The sequence below is a fragment of the Tauraco erythrolophus genome, chromosome 1, assembly GCF_009769465.1.
Source record: "Tauraco erythrolophus isolate bTauEry1 chromosome 1, bTauEry1.pri, whole genome shotgun sequence".
In the NCBI taxonomy this organism is placed as follows: domain Eukaryota; kingdom Metazoa; phylum Chordata; class Aves; order Musophagiformes; family Musophagidae; genus Tauraco; species Tauraco erythrolophus.
In genome coordinates this window covers 113,253,120-113,272,718 of record NC_141465.1, presented here as the reverse complement: position 1 = coordinate 113,272,718, position 19,599 = coordinate 113,253,120, and the positions used below count along the sequence as shown (strand labels likewise).

The following is a 19,599-nucleotide window of genomic DNA, read 5'->3' as shown; positions in this document are numbered from 1 at the left end:
AGAGAATTGTCACAGAACAATTATGAAGGCAATTTGGAAGCAAGTCTGGAAACAACCTTGTAACAGAGCCAATAGCTGATTCAAATTGTTATACTTCTCCTTTGATCACCTGCTCAAACACCCTTCTAATTAGCATTTAATTGAGTCTACAGTTTAGCACATTATTAAACACCTGCTTGAGGATATTGATTTCTGTTTCTAATGACACGCTGTCCTCAGCTGTAGTATAGATCTGTGCTTGTTAACAGGAGGAAATATTTGACAATGGACAAGCATCACCCCAACTCCCAAAAAAGAACCAACTGTTTTATCAGTGCCAAACTATGTTTTCAATCCAGAACATTCATAGATGTATAAACACCTAACAGAAACTAGAAGATTGAAAATTTTCATGGACGCCTTTCACAGGGTTTTGCTACTTAAGGGATGTTGTGGTTTCTTTTCTCTTACATCTTGCATCTACAAGCAAAAATAAATTAGAATTTTGCGACTTGTCCTTCAAAGGTAACATAAGAGATAGAGGAAATGCAGAACTCACCTGTGCTGGAAATGGGGGATTTCAGGTTATACCTATTCCAGCAAAAGGAGAGATTGCTAGTGCCACCTCTTGGTGAGAAGGGCTCAGAAAGCCACCATTTGCATAATCCCAAAAAGCAAGGCATGATTGGAAAAACTAGGTGTGCTTCCAGGAAATGCTGACCACTCTCTCACTAATCACAAAGCACTTACAAGCACCCTTAGTTTGAAATAAGACGTTTGTCCTATTTAATTGAATGAGGTGTCTTGTATCCCTACAGTTAAGCAAGCGGTTAAATGTTTGCCTGGATTGAAGCTAAACCCCAATTCTATGAAAGTGTTGAAGTAGTTAAATCCTGTGCAAAATGACTAACTTCAACTGAAATCGAGAAAACGTTGGTTCCCAAACTTTTGTTAGGCTTATAAATATCTTCATTGTGCTGTGATTCAAATACCTTGCATGTTTGAACCTTCCATCAGCAGCTTAATGCTAATGCCATTGTGGAGGTTGAGTGTTAATCATTAAGATTGTGTCAGATTTCATGATTTGGGAAGAGCTTTGGATAAATGAGTCAATACACAAACTTGTAAACATAAGAAACAGAGTTCAAAAGAAAGCTTAAATATAAAAGAGGATTAGTTAAGTACCACATCAGCATCAAGTAAGCTTGTATTGTGCCATTTATATTTTACCCTGTTGAAATATCATCTGGAGAATGCTAGGCACATTTGGCTTGCCGAACTCAATCTATGAGTCAACGTATCATAACAGAGATTTGACCTTCATAACAGAAAAAGTCTTTAAGATTACTTCTGTTGAATTTCAAAAGAAGCCACAAAGGGGAATCACTGTGCATAGAGGAAAGCATGGAGGAAAGTGTGGAAACCTCACCCATGAGAAAGCATGGGGAATTTTGTAACACATTGTCTGCAAGGCTTCCCTCATAAAAATTAAAAAAACAATTATCACCTCTGGACATAATGTGCATGAATAGTAGTGAACTGTAAATAAACCTAAGTAGCAATACAAAATAACAACTCTGCCCTCCATTTTCAAATAATGATGCAGAAAAAGATCTCATTGCGCCTACATTTTTACTAAAAATACATTTATTAGAAGTATTCAAAGGCTATTAACTAAGCAATGGTCATGGCAAGCTTTATTCTTGTAAAAAAGTAAATATTTACATGTAAGTGTAAGGGAAGACATGCTAAATAGAAGTAAGGAAGCTGTCCTACCTTGTTTTAGAATGGTTTTGTCTACAGGGATACCACATCCATGTAATTTTAGGCTGAGGAATACCATACACAGTGCATGTCAGCACTTGTTTGCTGCTCAGTAAATACAGATTGGGATCAGGGAATGATGACACGGCATTTTCGTATATCTGAGGTTTCACTGTAAAGGGTGAAAATTGGAAAGCAATTAAAACCAGTTCATTTCCAATGTATTCCATGATCATGAAAATACTACATTCCTGCAGGGTGAGTAATAAGAAAAAGCCCCAGGAGAATAAAGAAAAACAGTAGGCCTAAGACAAGTCAGATGAGTGGTTAGTAACATACTGAAGTCATCAGGAACAAGTATGCGACTGTGGAAGACAGAAACCCTTCTAATGAAAATCAGTGTCCGTCTTCTGATTCCAAGATGGGTCTGTCACCCCACATAAAGGGCTTGGATTTGGGTCCATGAAAGTCAGTAAGAACACCCACAATGACCTGAACTGTGCAAGATCAATGAAAACCTAGCTCAACGATAATTTAGTGTTTACATATTCAGGAGAAGCATGGGAACACACTGTAAACTTACCATTTACTCTAAGAGTGACTGTAAGATTCTTAGACAGATTCCACTGCCGTATGCTCAATATTATAGTGTAGTTTCCAGCATCTTCCTCAGCAACATCCTTGATGATTAATGAATAGTCTTTAACCATGTACCGGGCACACTTTTCAGCAGCAGGTAGTCCATCTTTTAGCCTGTTTAAAAGAATTCCAGAAATCAAAATTTTGAAAAATAATGTTGCTTAAACTGCCTGCGATATTTTATTTCACAAAATTTCTCCGTCTTTGGGAAGGATTGTTATGGTCTCAGATTCTGTTTTGCAAAATCTTCCCTTGCAAATAAGATTGCTGATATTTAAAAAGCACTTTGGAGAACACCATTCTATATATTAAAATTTATAAGGATCTGACAAGACTCTATAGTATTTGAGAGTTGTTGAAAATTGCAACTCTGTCCCTGAAGATCCTAGTTTTCCACATTTGTGCAGCCATTTAGTCTAGAAGACAACCATTTCGGCTAAGAGTCATTCACATAGATAAAGGTTGCATCATCTAGCACTGACCATTTCTTTATGACCTCAGGATACATCCTCGGTCAAAGTATGACAGTAGCCTAAGCACAGCTGTGATTTTAGGAAGAGGAAGAGTAAGTAGATTAGATAAGCACTTAAGAATCAGATATCCTGCTATTAAGTGAATGTTTTTAAAGATAACAGAATATCAACATGGCAAGTACTAATGGTTGTTCACACACAGATTCCTGAAGAAGCACAACATTTTTCTTTAAAGTCTGAAATACAACATAAAGCACAGGTTGGTAGGTTGTTCTATGAAGGTTTGCACAATGTTAGTGGAAGAGTGCAACAGAGTTTCACAATGATGATGGACTTGATTAAAACAGTTCACAGGTTTTAGTAAGTATTTACAGAAAACTCTTACAGTTATTAGAGTAGCACTAAAAATGGATCTAAGGACTATGGATTTAGACACTTCACTGTATCTGTATTTTATAGAACCACAAAATAGTTGAGGCTGAAAGGGTCTCGGGAGATCACCTAGTCCAACCCCCTGGTCAAAGCAAGGCTAGCAGGTTGCCCAAAATCATTTTCAGTCTGCTTTTGAGTATCTACAATTATGGAGACTCCACAGCCTCTCTAGACTACTTGTTCCAGTGTTTGACCAACCTCAGTGATAAATATAAATAAATAAATATTCTTATTTAAATTGATTTTTTTTTTGTATTTCAGAAATTTTGGATCTATATGTGTAGTCAACAAGCCCAACCATTAAAGAAGCAGGAAATACTGTATAAATGGCTAGCATCAGCTTCACTTTCGCCCTTTAATTTTCCATTTGGAACTATAAATGCAAGAGTTTTGTAAAACAAAACAAAATGTTTGGAGCAAAAGTAGTTTCTGGCTGTGAGTACCATGAACTCTCACTGTTCATGTACGTATGGTTTGTTTTCTTAATCAGTCTTGTCATAGACCCTTTGTTAAAGTGCAATGAATTGAGCCAAAGCTACTGGTATTTAAAATGATTTAAACACAAAAAATCTTGAGATCATGAATAGATAACATTGTTTTATATAAAAGTGGTTTGGGTTAATAGAAAAAACTGTTCAAAAGCTTTCTTAGCACACATACATGAGCCAAAATGAAAGGTCCAGTCACTAAAGCAGATCTACAACCTGCAGATCACCATATAACTTCCATTGCTTTTCTAATAGTGCATGCCTGTATGACTCAACGCAGTTATTCTAATGAAAGTTGTCTTTTGTTTCTCCTACCATCTAAAAAGCAAGTTCAGGTCTCATACCTAGGTCTGAGTGAAGCTGGGTGCAACACTTCAGTGAAGGTTGGTAGAGATGTTTAGCTGTAGAGTGTCTAGTGATTTCAGCAGGAGATATATCTAACGCATTTGAGGATCTGAGCTTTAAACTTTCCAGACCTTCTCTTTTGCACTTGCAAAATGGAGATGGTGATCTCATAAATTGTTAAAACCCAGGACAACCCTGAAACTTCCAATAAAACTCCACAACTGTACTGTCTCCAATTTGTTGTCATTTCAAGGGATCTTATCTCAATATTTTACCAAGATATTACTTTTCATCTAAGAAGAGGTCCAGTGTGCATATGTGGAAGCAATTGTTGTCCTACCATATAACCTCTGGAGAGGGAAATGCCTTCACTTTCATTGACAAACGATAGGATTTTCTTCCAGCTACAGCCTCCAGTGCAGTTTTTCTTCGACGTTTCAAATTAATGAACATTTTGTCTAAAGAAAATAGAAAGAGTGCACCTGTATTACTGGTTTTTCAGCCTGCAAAACTAGTTGCTCTACTAAAGAGAACAGGAATCCAAATAAAAATGATGTTTATTAATTTTGGTGTCCCCACATGGCAACAGCAAGAATAAAACCTAACGTCCTAAAGATCTAAAAAATGTAAGGGAATGCAACAAATAAACAAGAAACTGAGATACAGTTCCCAGGCCACGAATCTGCCTGGAGAAGATACACTCTAGCCAAAATTCACATTGCACTTCAGTCAGAAAAAAAGGCACTGGTTTCAACACAAGAGTGATAAGGCGATTTGTGGTACATGGGAAGCTGAACTAGATGTGCAGATGACCACTCCACCCCTAAAGACTGAGAATCAATCAATGTTGCAAAAGAAAATACTCTGCCAGAGAGAATTTAAGGGATCTTTAGAGAAAGAGCAAAGGAAAAGGCAGAAACTTTCTGTATCATTGGTAAAACAGCTGTTTCATCAAACAAACAAATCTTTATCATTTCATTGGAATAATCTCAACCTGCTAGAATTTATTCTTTTCCAGTTGTACTGCCCCATATTTCAAACTCTCTGGCAAGCTGATGGGTTTTACCAGAGGCAATAAAACAGAATATTTGTATGATATATTGAAAAATCTTTTTTTTTTTTGTCCAAAATGCACTTAAGCAAAATAAAACTTTCGAAATATGGAAAATTCATTGAATGCTCTTTTGATAGTACCTATAGTGCAATATTTACTCACATTATGGACTGCATAAGGATATTGGATAGCTATTAAACAAGTGCATTATTTAATCACGCTTGCTATGTGCATTGAGAATCACATGCACAAGACAACTCAGTAGTTTTATTACACAAGTCAGGTTATACTTAAGGATACGACCCTGATTCTGCGAACCCTTATTCACACAGACTCTTTCTAATAAGGGTATCCCATAGATGAAAACTCTTGTGTGAGTAAGAGTTTACAGGCTACCTTCAACAGTTCCAGCTTCTCTGACTTCAATTTTAATCTAAAATTCAGTTTCTAACAGCTTCAGACTTATCTGTTTAAGAATATAAGAAGCTGATATCACAATTCATCATATGTTCCTAGTGACTTAGTCCAAGGTTTAAACAGAGAAAATGGACTGAAATACTCTCTAAGAATCACAGAATGGTTTGGGTTGGAAGAGACCTTAAACATCATCTAGTTCCAGCCCCCCTGCCATAGACAGGGACACCTTCCACTAGACCAGGTTGCTCAAAGCCTCATCCAACCTGGCCTTGAACACCTCCAGGGATGGGGCATCCACAACTTCTCTGCGCAACTTGGTCCAGGGCCTCACAACCCTCAGAGGGAAGAATTTCTTCCTTGCATCTAATCAAAGTCTACCCTCTTTCATTTTAAAGCCATTACCCCTTGTCTTATCACTACATGGCCTTTTAAAAAGTTCCTCTCTCGCTTTCTTGCAGGCCCCCTGTAGGCACTGGAAAGCTGCTAGAAGGTCTCCCCAGAGCCTTCTCTTCATCAGGCTGAACAACCCCAACTCTCTCAGCCTGTCTTCATAGGAGAAGTGCTCCAGCCCTCTCCTAATACCATCATCTGATGCTTAGTCCGTACTTTCAGATGAAAGACAAAAGATTGACCATTGAAAACATAGAACAAAACAATATTTGGACCATTATTCATCTGTTGTAGAGGTGGACCCACCAACCACTTGCTCATTAATACCAACAATGCTCCAAAGATCCTGGATAGTCCTGATTGTAACAGGATGCCATAAAGAAGGTAGCTTCTTATAGAGTCCTAATTCACAAAAGTCCTAATTCACATAAGCTTGAAAAGATACAAGGAATTTCCATGTCTCACAGGAAGCCCAGGCAGATCATAGGGAACTTGTTTAAGATTCCAACTGTAAAATCACATTAATGAGTTGTGGTATCTTGTGCTTGTTTTTTGAATGGTCTAGCAGCTATCTGCTCCAGGTGAAGCTGATGGTTTTTTTTTCTTCTTCATTTTTCATAGCAAACAATAAAAAAAATACTGTAGAAGAGGAAGTAGGATTCTGCTGTTTAAATTCAGCTTGTTTTTTTTTTTTTTGTTTTCTTTCTCCCAAACTACAGTTTAACTCATCGTTTCTGCCAGAACTGACAGAGGACAGGGTCATCACAGTATTTAGCAGACAAGTGATCAAACTAACATTAACATGTCTACCGCCAACAATACTAAACAGTCATGGAAGAAAAGGCACGTATTCTCTCTCGTCTGCTTCCTTTTTCTGTCAATGATGAATGAGCTATAAATTCACTTCCACTTTGTGTCAAGCTATCGTATGACTGAACTTGGTAGATGAGCATTCAGAATTCTACAAATCTGCAACATTTCTTACCATAAACAATGACTGTTGTGTTGACGGCTTTGATTGATGGCCCGCTCTTCACGTGGCAGGTATACTGGCCTTTATCAATATCACGCACTTTGTCAACAACAAGGATACTGTAAAAAATATTGGCTTCTGCGTTCTTCTGGTCAATACGCTGTGTTACAGAACCTCTCCTCCTTGTCTATAAAAGCAAAAAAATAACAAGAAAGATCTTAATCAAACCAATTTTTGTGATTATTAAGATTTTTATTTTACAGTACTGCCACCTTATCTTCATTAAAAAATCCAGATCCCTATGTTCAGCACAGACATGCAAAAGATGCCTCGCATTTCCAGAAGGTCAATAACAAAAATTAGAAGTAACATTATAAGGCAATTGATTCCTATAGCCACCAAAGTTGTAATAGCACCCAAACTAGTTCTTTCCAGACAAAGCCCATCCCTTCTGCATGGCCTAGCACACCAACAGGCCCGGCTCCCCATTGCGCCTTGTCCAGCATTGCTCATAACAATCCCTGGAGTCACTGACACATAGTTTGGTGCCTGGATTCAGCCCATAGGCAGCAGATGTATAGAAGAAGAGAGCATTAACATAAAAAGGGGAGAACTCTGGAAAATGCTATAGACGGCAAAAGGACTAGATTTGCCAAGGGAATAACAGGGTGGAACTGAAGATAATGTGTCTGAGGAGTTATTTCCTGCAACTCCCCCTCAGCCTTTGGCCTCAAAGTTTGTTTAACCCAGGACATCATCGGTGTCTTATAAACACTGAGCACCCTTCAGTTACCATCCAAGTGAAAACAAAGCAGAATTTAACAAGTACAGTGCCTGGCTAGGGCTTGGTAAGGCAGCAATGAGCAATATATAACATATTTGGAGTATTTCTTGTTCCTAAGTTGTTTATTTCTGAGGTGAAAACATGCCAGGGAAAATGGCTACAGTACACAAGAAATGCTTGCATTAATCTTCCCTATATAATGTAATCATAATTTCAGCTTGTGATTAGGCACAATGAGTGACATAATAAATGATCTTGACTTGAATCACCAGCATAAATCAAACTGACATGAAAGAAATGGGAGTTGTAAACCTTAAACTAATGTCAAGTATCTTATCAGCTTTACACGGGCTCCCTGGCAGTTATTCTTAAGTGACAAATATTTATGAGGATGCTCCCAATGTAGAGGGAGGAGAAACACATTCAAGATTATTCCTGTAGCTGTCAAAACAAGAGGATTGTTCATGTGACACTTAAAAAATGAGATTTTGGCTAGCTAAATCAAAATATCTTTTCTAAACATGCTCGAGTCGGGTGCCTGACTGTCTGCCAGTCTTTGAAATGAATGTGTTGAGAAAGACAGCCTCGCTGAAAGCTTTTTTTTTTTGTCACAAGAAAGAACCCCTGCCTAGGACTGGGTAATAAATTTCTATCATTTCTCCAGGTTGAAAAGAAGCTCCCAGGGATGAAACAACTGTAGCGTTCGCTCACAATCATGCAATATAACCAGACTACATTGTGTAAACATGTTAGCTTATTCAATTAAGCACCAGAAAGAAAAAAAAAGAAACCTTTAAAGACATGTCAGCAAGGGTCAAAACAATGGAATGTGAACCACGGCAAGCATTTCAAGGCAAAATTCTTCCCGGGATGCTGGATGCAGCGTGATCTGTGGGAAAACCCTGGTTTCTTCATTTCAGCCACAGCACTCACCTCTCCAGGATAAGTCCACGTCATCTGCACTCTGGTGTTCCAGGCAGCAGTGACAGTGCAGTTAATTGCCAGGCTGTCTCCTTTCAGCAACTTGACAAGACGCGGGGTGCTTAACTGAACGTCAAAAATGGTGTTGGCTGCACGTGATGAAAAAAAAGAAAAGTGGGTAACGTCAGCAGAGCAGAGTGCTTTCTGAAAGACAGGGAGTGGAGATTGCTACTTACTTTCTCGGTGTGTTAGGTACTTCGTGCTATACTTGTGTCCACCGACCGTTGTCTCACAGCTCAGGAGCCCTATGAATTTGTAGGTTGCCTTAGGTATTCTGAAGCCTTTCATGCTGTCCCAGATTATTGTTTTGCCATCAGGAATTAGAGTTTCTCGTGGAATCTGGAAGTGTCAAACATGCGTCATAAAAACAACTCATCCTCATGCCACTCTCTAATCAAAGAAGCCTAATAAAAAGGAATAGGAAAAAAACACCCTAAAATATGCCAATCAAAATAGAAAGGATGACATTTAATTATGCAGATTTTTCAAGTCACATTTTCATCACAAAATAGAGGAAAAATCTGGGTGAAGAATGTGAATGTTTTATTTGTTTCCAAGATTTCATTATTTATAACAGGATGTAATTTATGACACAATAGATTGACACTATCATTAGCCTCAGTGCTTGGGCTGCTATTCTGCTGGCTCCTGGTTGGCAGCTAAAGAGCTCCTCTTGGCAAACCTTTGCAATTAAGTATCCTGGTTTCACCAGTGAGACACAAATACACATTTTTCAACGGAGGTGACAAATTGACTTAATTTGCTGTCATTTTGTGGCTTTAACAAATTCTGCCAGAATTGAATCTGATGCTTCTCACGTGTATGTTGTCTACAGGATTAGACTGTTTAAAAAAAGAAAAAAAAAGTTAAGAGCATGAATGGCTGTTTCAAAGCCGACAGGTCGCAGAGTATATGTCTCTAAGCCATTACATAGAACATGAAGTGAAAGTTTTAAAGCCACAAAACTTCCTTGGATGCTTTTATTGAGAACTACTGATCATAGAATCATAGAATCATAGAATCATAGAATGGTTTGGGTCGGAAGGGACCACAAAGATCATTGAGTTCCAACCCCCCTGCCATGGGCAGGGAAACCCTCCACTACACTAGGTTGCCCAAAGCCTCATCCAACCTGGCCTTGAACACTTCCAGGGAAGGGACATCCACAACTTCTCTGGGCAACCTGTTCCACTGCCTCACCACCCTCTCAGTGAAAAATTTCTTCCTTATATCCAATCTAAATCTCCCCTCTTTCAGTTTAAATCCATTGCCCCTTGTCTTATCACTACACGCCCTTGTAAAAAGTCCCTCTCCAGCTTTCCTGTAGGCCCCCTTTAGGTACTGGAAGGCTGCTAGAAGATCACATAGGAGCCTTCTCTTCTCCAGGCTGAACAGCCCCAACTCTCTCAGACTGTCTTCATAGCAGAGGGGCTCCAGCCCTCTGATCATCTTTGTGGCCCTCCTCTGGACCCTCTCTAGCAGCTCCATGTCCTTCTTGTGTTGGGGACTCCAGAGCTGAACACAGTATTCCAGATGGGGTCTTCACGAGAGCAGAGTAGAAGGGCAGAGTCACCTCCCTCAACATGCTGGCCACGCTCCTTTTGATGCAGTCCAGGATACAGCTGGCTTTCTGGGCTGCAAGCGCACATTGCCGGCTCATGTTGAGCTTGTCATCCACCAGCACTCCCAAGTCCTTTTCCTCAGGGCTGCTCTCAATCCATTCTCCGCCCAGCCTGTACTTGTGCTTGGGATTGCCCTGACCCACGTGCAGGACCTTGCACTTGGCCTTGTTGAACTTCATGAGGTTCTCACAGGCCCATCTCTCCAGCCTGTCAAGGTCCCTCTGGATGGCATCCCTTCCCTCCAGCGTGTCCACAACACCACACAACTTGGTTTCATCTGCAAACTTGCTGAAGGTTCACTGGATCCCACTGTACATGTCACCAACAAAGATGTTAAATAGTACTGGCCCCAGTACTGACCCTTGAGGAACACCACTCGTCACTGGTCTCGACTTGGACATTGAACCGTTGACCACAACTCTTTGAGTGCGACCATCCAGCCAATTCCTTATCCACCAAGTGGTCCATCCATCAAAACCATGTCTTCCAGTTTAGAGACAAGGATGTCGTACGGGACAGTATCAAATGCTTTGGATAAGTCCAGGTAGACGATGTCAGTTGCTCTTCCCCTATCCATCAACGCTGTAACCTCACCATAGAAGGCCACCAAATTAGTCAGGCAGGATTTGCCGTTCGTGAAGCCATGTTGGCTGTCACCAATCATCTCCTTATTCTCTATGTGCCTTAGCATAGTGGCCAGGAGGATCTGCTCCATGATCTTGCAGGGCACAGAGGTGAGACTGACTGGCCTGTAGTTCCCTGGGTCTTCTTTTTGTCCCTTTTTAAAACGGGGGGCTATGTTTCCAGTCACTGGGAACTTCACCAGATTGCCACGACTTCTGAAATATGATGGATAGTGGCTTAGCAACTTCATCTGCCAGTTCCCTCAGGACCCACGGATGCACCTCATTATGAGGAAAGTCATATTGACTAGAGATTTTGAAAGGACACCTTGAAACACTAAATACATCACATTTCCACAGTAGAAGTGTTCAGCACATTTTAAAAATTTGGCACCTCCGAGTCCCTCAGAAGTTGAGGACCCAACAAGTAATTAGTGCAAAGCCATGAGGTGTTTCTAAACTAAAGACCTGAAATCTAATCAGAATAAAATATTGCCATGTGAGATAAATTGTTTGTTTTGTCAGCAGTACAAATTATATTTTACCTTAGGATTCTTTGAGTTTTAAGTCTCATTCCAAATAAGGTATCAAGAAAATCCTGAAAAATCGAAGCATGACATGGGCATTGAAGTTCAGACAAGACCTCTTGTTTTCAATCATGTTTTTTGTTATGCCTTATCAATGGAATAAATGCCACCATTTGGATAACATAGAGATTAGCCACGAGTACAAACCCTGGATGTGACTCTACTTTTATAAAGCCTGCTTTTATGGTAAAAATACCATTTTAAAGATGACACGTAGCAGAGTTTAAGTCAATCAGCGCTCTAAGTGAAGATCTCTGGGTCAACTTAACACCTTGCAGTCCGTCTCCTCTCACTGAGCACCTAGTCTCACTATGTCCCCTTCATCTCTTTCTTCCCCTTTATTTGAGCAGAAGACTTGTATGCTCCTGCTTCCTACGGCCAAACCCAGCATGGGTGGCTGCCAGAGGCTGGGGGAAGCATAGCTGCCCGGCACCTTCCTGCATGGTAGAGAATCTCTCCCAGAAATGGCACCCTCAGTGCTGCCTGCTCGGCGCACGCCAAAAGCTGCCCTTGAGATCACCTCCACTCATCTCATGCCATTTCCTCTGACAGAAATGCACAATGAATCAAATGAACAATAATTACAGAGTACAAAATGCTGTGGTAGAATTCCTTATATTTACAACAGCTGATAAGATGCTATAATAAGCATGCAAATCACAGGGGAAGTGTGTGTTACACACATGTGCAAGTAAAGCCCGTTACATTATAGCCTGCTGGCTACCATTCAACAATATCTTGGACTTTAAAAGCTCTGTTGTCATTCCTGTTCTAAATAAAACAAATATTCAAGCTTTGGTTTAGCTAGTTCATAGTTGTGCAATCCATGGTTAGATTTATCCTCTTGCAGCTTTGGTGGAAACCAAACTATTTCTGAGCATATTCTTTTCTAAGTTTTCATACATACCATGGAGAGAGAGACAAGTCAGAGCATCAGAGCCTCCCTAGGCTGACATTGCCCAAGGAATTCATTCACTTCACATTAATTAGTTAATTGATTGATTTCTGAATTTTTATTAGCCTTACTCCAGGAACAGGAAAGTAACCAAAACACCCAGTAAGTGTCTGGGTCTTAAAAGTGCTCATAAACGTGATCCTGTTTTGCAACACTGAATGTTGTCTGTATATCCAACAGGTTCAGCTGCCCCAGAGGCAAACCTTTGCCTGCACAGTTTATTCATTCGACACTCCTCAAAACCAGCTAGAGCAACATCTTTCTGTGTAGTCATTTGCAGCTTTGAGACTAAAAAGCTGCACACACTTACAAACGAAAGCATCAGTTGACATTTTTAATCTACTGTATGGAATACTTTAGAAAACTAAAGTCTATGACTAGGGAAGGACCACTGACACAGCTGGTCTCTGGCTAAGTCAAGGAAACAAGATACTGCAACAAGACCCTTTCAAAGGGTGGAAATACCAGGGGTTTGTCTCAGAAGAGACCAAGGGCGGTGGCTGGGTGTTCACTCTCATGGCCCTCCACAGCTCTAACCCCTCTCTTTACTTGCTTTGGTTTCTTATCCAGCTCCCCTCCACACTGTTCTCCTCTGTCAGCCCCACTGGTTCAGATGACCTGCTTCCCACTCTCAGAGAAGCACAGTTTCTTTGCTCTGCCCTAAACCAGCTTCCAGGCCATCACCTAGAGCCACGGCATCATCACCATGGTGGTCACTGCATGGATGGTACAGGACAGAGGATCCCAGAATCACACAATAATTTAGGTTGGAAAGGACCTCTAGAGGTAATCTGGTCCATCCCACACACAGAGCAGGGCCAATGTAGTTGAGGGTCTTGTTGAAAAACTTGGCCATTTGGTCATCACAGAGAGAAATAGAAAAGCTGTGAAGAAACACAGTGCTGGAACAGTGAGATTTCCACTAAAACAGTAGAGATAAATCCAGCTAAAATAATAGCTTACAGATGGGTACCAGCAGATAGTCAGAGGCATTCAAACAAGCAATTTGTTACGACAGCTGCAGTAAACATGGAATTTACTGTCTACATACTTATCTGCATGAACCACATCGCTGTGGCTCCCAGTGCAGTCTTGGCCTTTTACCTTCTTTGTACTTAGCTTCAAACTAGACTTCAGTTTCTTTCGGTATAGACTGTGCCTCCTCCTTTGCTCAGCACCAACCACTGAACTTTTTTGGTACCTGGTTATGGCTATCACCCAGCTGGCTTGTAATTATCTAATTAAGGTTTAGGCCCTGCCTACAAAAGGCGGGCCATTTCCTCCTGGCTGTGGAAGATGCAGTGATATCCTTGGAGTTGCAGCCCAGGCTGGTGAGCAACAACTGGTGACCCTGACATGATACCTTCATTAGAGACCCTGAAGACTGCGACCCCGACTCCCTCGCCAGAGCCTGAGCCAAAAGAGCTGGAGCCAGAAGTCCTTCGATAAAGAAGGTGAAGCTGCTACCCCAAAAGAGGGAAGTAAGCTGGAGTTGAAATGAATGAATTGGGTCTCTGCTCACCGTAAAGCCTTCCTGAAAACAACAACAACAAAAACCCTGTAAAACAAAAAGGGGCAATTATGGCTATTACCCAGCTGGCTTGTAATTATCTAATTAAGGTTTAGGCGCTGCCTACAAAAGGTGGGCCATTTCCTCCTGGCTGTGGAAGATGCAATGACATCCTTGGAGCCGCAGCCCAGGCTGGTGAGTAACACCCAGTGGCATTAACACAGTACTACCACAAGGTTTTGGGTGTATGCATATGGTCAAGCTGTGGTTCCCAATGTCTCCAAAGGCAGATTGTATTGGAAAGAGTCAGCTGAAAGTATAGTAAAAATGTGTATTAGAGTTTTGAATGTTTGTCTTTTATTTTGTGTTTCCCCATTCACCAATTTGTGAAGGATGAGGTGGCATTATTAAGAATTCAGACTGTCCAGGTGTGTGACTTTCAACATTCTTGGGGTTTTTCCCTTTTTTTTTTATTTCTCATGCTGAAGCTTATTCACTTCTATTCCTGTGAATGTCATTGTTGATTTTATGACAGAGAATCCAAAAGGAGAATAAACAGAAGGATCAAACCATTGTACCAAAAGATGATGCTTTCTCTGTTTAGCAAAATAAGAGCAAATGAAGAGGCAAGAGAAGTGCATACCTCAGTTGCAATAAGGTTTATCTTCTTTTAGGGATCCTGAATGAAGCTGTCAGAATCATATTGATAAGAATAATGGTTTCAGAGGCTCTGGATGTCTATTAAGCATTAGAACAAAACTATCAATTGATTTCACAGGTCTTCATATGATGAAGAAGAGAAAGGGCTATCAGCTGTTGCAGATATAGATTATAACCAGATCTGCAGGCTGTATTTGAAATAGGAATGAAAAGCTCCATCCCCATTTCCCAATCCCTGTTTTATTGGCTTCTTGATTTTTAAGACTCCTCCTACGTTGTATATGATTGCCGTGCTATAGAATACAATTTGTACGGATGTTCAGCCTGGAAGTTAGAGCAACACAGTAATTCAAAAGGGTTGACTAAGGTAAAGACATGGTTTTAGTAAAAAAATAATTTGTGATGTTGAAAATAGACAATAAGCCTTCCTGACCTTGGCCCACTAAAACTAAGAAGTAGCACTGCACAGGAATAAAATGCTGGAGGTAGTGCTCATGGAACTGTCCCAACAAGTCCTTTCAGAAGACAGATTACCAAAAAATAGTCAATATTTTGACTTCCTGGCAATATAGTACACAGAATCTAATGATTCTAATGCTGGGATTTTCTTTCCAGCTCCAGAGGATTGCATTAGGGGGACACTGACTTCTTCCTTTATTGCTAAATAGAAAAGAATAGCTTTTGCCAGCTCTCCAGAAGTAGTTTGCCTGCAGCTGTGAAACGCATTTAACACATCTCTTAATTGCTATGAGAGTAAAAACTTGCTGGAATCTTCATACATGAGTCTCACAGATGATAAATAAAGTAAGATATGATGTAATACATTGTAGCTTACACACTTCAGGAAATTCTGGGATGAATTGGAGAACACATTTATTTTTCCTGGAATGCAAAACATGTAAGCAACCAATCCTTTCTTTCAAGACTTGGCTACAACTCCTCTTTCTCCTTCCTAGAGCATTACATCTGGTTTTGATGGTGTAAAGATGTGTCTTACACCGCAACTCCAAGCTAAAGGCAAGTTGATATGAAAAAAAGAGAGTAGATATGTCTCAATCTTCTCCAAATAAAGCAAAAAAAAATATTTTTCCTGTTGTTTAATAAGAGAGAAACTAACAGGAATTTTCTTAGTTAGGAATTTAACATGCTGAGATTTCAGATGTGACAATACAGTGTCCAATTAAGTTCCCACTTTACAACATCCATCTTATGGAAAGCCACACTTCATCTATTTTTGATTCTTTAGCCACAGAATCTTGTGCATCATCTAGCCCTTGTGCACTTCTTGCAGGAGAATCGTGTGTGTGTGTGTACACACGCGTACAGTAACATCCTAGGTCTGATTACTTTCTTTTCTTTGCATTTTGCTTTCATGTGATTTAACAGGTAGAAATCAAAAGGCAAAAATCAGTATCTATGTTAGCAAAGCAGCACTGGATAGAATTTGTAAACCTCTAGGTCAAGTTAAAACACAGAATCAAATCTGTGGCTGCTGTAAAACTTTATAGTCAGAGGAATAAAAGATTTGTACTGATTAGAGAAGCATCTTATGGTGATATTGTTCATCAATTGCATGTTATTATGTAAAAAGACAAATTTCTTTTCCTTGTAACAATGATGAACATTTATGCCACTATGTACAGAACTCTTCTTATTTAGAAACAAAACATCACTGGTACCTCCACCTAATTTTTAAGGCAAACAAAGGAACTTTAACAAAAGGAGCACCGTTCTCTTTCTTGATACCAAGGACTTTACTACAGACATATAGGTCAGTTAGCTGTCCATGTAACTCTCAAGGAACGTAGGAAAGAAATGGTTTCCCCAAAACATGAAAAATGTCTAGATTTTCTAAAACTGCTCTCACCGTCTCAAACTCTACACAAGTTTGCCTGCAAAGAGAAGCCTCCCCTGTCTGATGATAAGTGCACTCATATGGAAAAGGAAGCAGCAAAGTCACCAGTGGGAGTGAGGCAGGGCAAAGGTTTGCAGAGATCCTTGTATAGCCCCAGCAAGGCTCCAGAGATTGAGCTTACCAGCTGTTCCAGAGGACAGAAGAGGAAAGGGGAGGAAGGGCAGGGGAAGAGGTGGGAGGAAATACCTTCTCCTGACAAGAAATTCCTTCCTGGGCTTAAGAAACCTTTGTCAGTGAAAATTTAATACACTGTTGTGAAAAGTTTAAGTTTCTTAAAAAAAGCTCCCATCCAGAGTAAGAGATTTGATGCATTCCTTCTGTGAGAGATGAGATGAAGCCTCCAGTGTCGAAATGTTTCTAAACACGCTGACACCCAGAAACCTTGTTTAAAAAAATACTAAATTGTTTAAATATTTCAAAAGCATTACAATAGTTGTAAGCAAACAAACAAAAGCATCATCCACAATAACACTTTCAGAGCATGCTTGGATTGAGGTACCTTTTTTAATGTAACAGCAACGTTTGGTGCTGTGACTCTGCATGGAATGATCATTTCTCTTCCCACAGACATGTGTATTATTTTAGGTATATCACTGTGCATCTCTACAAATGGATTGCCTGTATCTGCAAGACAAGAAAAAGGAAAGGTTAATATCTGAACTCTTAAGACAGTGTATAGAAATTGTCATGATGCGTACAGTCTTGAAAGAACTGACTAACCCCGTCCATAATGAAAGCCAGGCAAAGTCCTCAAATCACTCTTCTATCTACTTTTATCCAAACAAGTTTAGTAAAATATTACTGAATATTTGAAAAGATATTTATCACTCAATATCGATAGCAGTACTTTGGTATCTCCTTTAAAATCCAGGAGAGTTGAAGTACATATTTTGCCGTTACAGCATCATCTCTACTGCTGAGAGATGTGTTTCTTATTTCAGGGCATTTCTATTTTATTATCACCAGGAGAAATAATTAGATGGGAAGTGACTGAAATTTACTTATCAGGAAACCCCTAAACAGGACACATTCCTGCTCTCTGCAAGGAAATTGATGGAAAAACATCTCGCGTTGACTTCACCAGGAGAAAGAATCTACTGTGATTATCCAGCCGCATTTTTCAACCCTGAGAACACGGACCAGTGAGAGTTAATTGTTCTCTCCTTCCCACTATCACAATACCTATATGTCTCTTTTGTAAGCGACAAGGTAGATGAAAATGCCAGGAAAACATTCATTCCGTTTGACTCAATAACTAAAGCTTGGCAGAGTAATTTACCATCCCTCGAACAATCCCTTTAACAAAGGGCATTGTCATAAATAGCTTGCGCTGGGAACAAGGAACATTGCTGCTGCTATTGTTTGGACCACTTAACAAAGAGGGGCTCAAGCCACAGGCTCTGGCTCCAAATCTTCTTTGCAGGTGTTCCAATCTGAAGGTTTGGTTTGACTCACAGCACAGATAGACTACCTCAAAATTGACAGAAGGTTTGGGTTTTAACTCTTAAAAAAGTGGAACATTCAGATCTTAATTCCGTGCTTATCTACAGTTCCAATGTTTTTTCAGGCAAATCCTATTATTTTCACTTGGTCAAAAATCTTATAAATAACAATGGAAATCTTTCTTGGATAAGAAATGAGTAAAGCTAGCAAGAACTGACTCTTTGTAAAACCTGAAATTGTAATACTTTATTCAAGTGTTCTGGTGCCAGACTTCTGCACATTGACCCATGTTCACTCAAGCAGTTCTTCAAATACATGACTTTTACTTCTCTTTCAAAAGTATGATTTGCACTTCCCAGTGTCATAAAACTGTTCTGCCCTTAGGATCTTCTTTTCTTATTATATGTAATAATATTTTCACTTGAGACATCAAAAAGCAGGAGAAGCAAATCCTACTCTAATTTATACTGGAGAGAATCCTAAGGTAGAGTATCTCAAATGTACCCCAGGATCCAGAAGAAGTTTTCCTAAAGAGGTTTAATGAGACTGCGACACAAACTTTCTGAAATGAAAGCCACAATACTTCATTTAATAATAGGTGTTAAATGTCCACTGAGATTGTGAAAGGAACTTATGAGTAATAGAGGATGCGTATGTAATAAAAAAATACCCTAAGGACTTGTTAGGCTAACATTTCCTCTGCAGTACGATTCAAGGAAAGACCAAGAATGAACCTGTTTGTAACATGGTGAAAAGAACCTTTTTTTGTTTTAGGGGCTGCAGCCACAGAAGAGGTCACCTGCCCCTTAACATCCACAGACAAACGGATTTACTACTCCCCAAAGACTCATTCGTCTTTGTCACAAAATTCAGAGCTCCTGCCCAAAACCAGCAAGCTTTGCAAAGCAGTTTCCTGTAACATAATCTCAAGATCATTACAAGTGTGAGGAAGAGCTGTTCTGGGGACTACCGGTGCTGTCTGCAGACACAGTGTCACCACTGACTGATGCCAATATCAAGGCAGTGGGGGCTGTGCAGCTCAGACCTCACAGGATTTCTGCCCATCTGAAGGAAGGGACAGGAAACAAGCACAAAACATCACGCCTGGCTTTTTTTTCCTTCTTCTTCAATGGAAACGCACGTTTGCGCCTGGAGAAGTCAATGAAGTGCTCTGTATAGGTCAACTAAATGTCCTGGCTGCTCTCGGTAGGCTTTAAAGCTCAGTCACTGCCTTTCTTGGTACACTCCCTGCACTGGTACGCCAAGGCGTCTCCGTGCCCCCGCTATTCGCGTGCAGAGCTCCCATTGACATCACCGGGGACTTCCGCCATGGGCCGGAGGGCAATCGATGGCCCCAAGTGCTCCAAATGTCTTCCTGCTTTTGATTAAAAGAAATACGCATCATGTTTCCTAGCACAGTTTTGTTTTCATAATGAGTGTGGAGGTTTTTCCTGATTCCCTTTGATTTTATTTTTCTTCCGTCTCAATGGCCATAAGAGGATTCTCTTGGTGCCTCAAGACCAGCATCTGGTGAAAGCTCTACCAGCCTAGATCAGGCAAAGCCG

General features: G+C 40.1%; 1 protein-coding gene across 1 annotated transcript in view; it reads right to left on the bottom strand.

Annotated features, from left to right (window-relative positions):
- Positions 1-19,599, bottom strand: part of FLT1 (fms related receptor tyrosine kinase 1) — a 105,906-nt gene that overhangs the window by 73,615 nt on the left and 12,692 nt on the right. The window contains exons 5-11 of the mRNA XM_086616237.1: positions 17,091-17,215; positions 8,896-9,058; positions 8,672-8,808; positions 6,967-7,141; positions 4,461-4,578; positions 2,327-2,496; positions 1,756-1,915 (exon numbers count right to left, since the gene is read on the bottom strand). Coding sequence (XP_086472363.1) covers positions 1,756-1,915; positions 2,327-2,496; positions 4,461-4,578; positions 6,967-7,141; positions 8,672-8,808; positions 8,896-9,058; positions 17,091-17,215 — 1,048 coding nt within the window. The remainder of the gene's footprint in view (positions 1-1,755; positions 1,916-2,326; positions 2,497-4,460; positions 4,579-6,966; positions 7,142-8,671; positions 8,809-8,895; positions 9,059-17,090; positions 17,216-19,599) is intronic.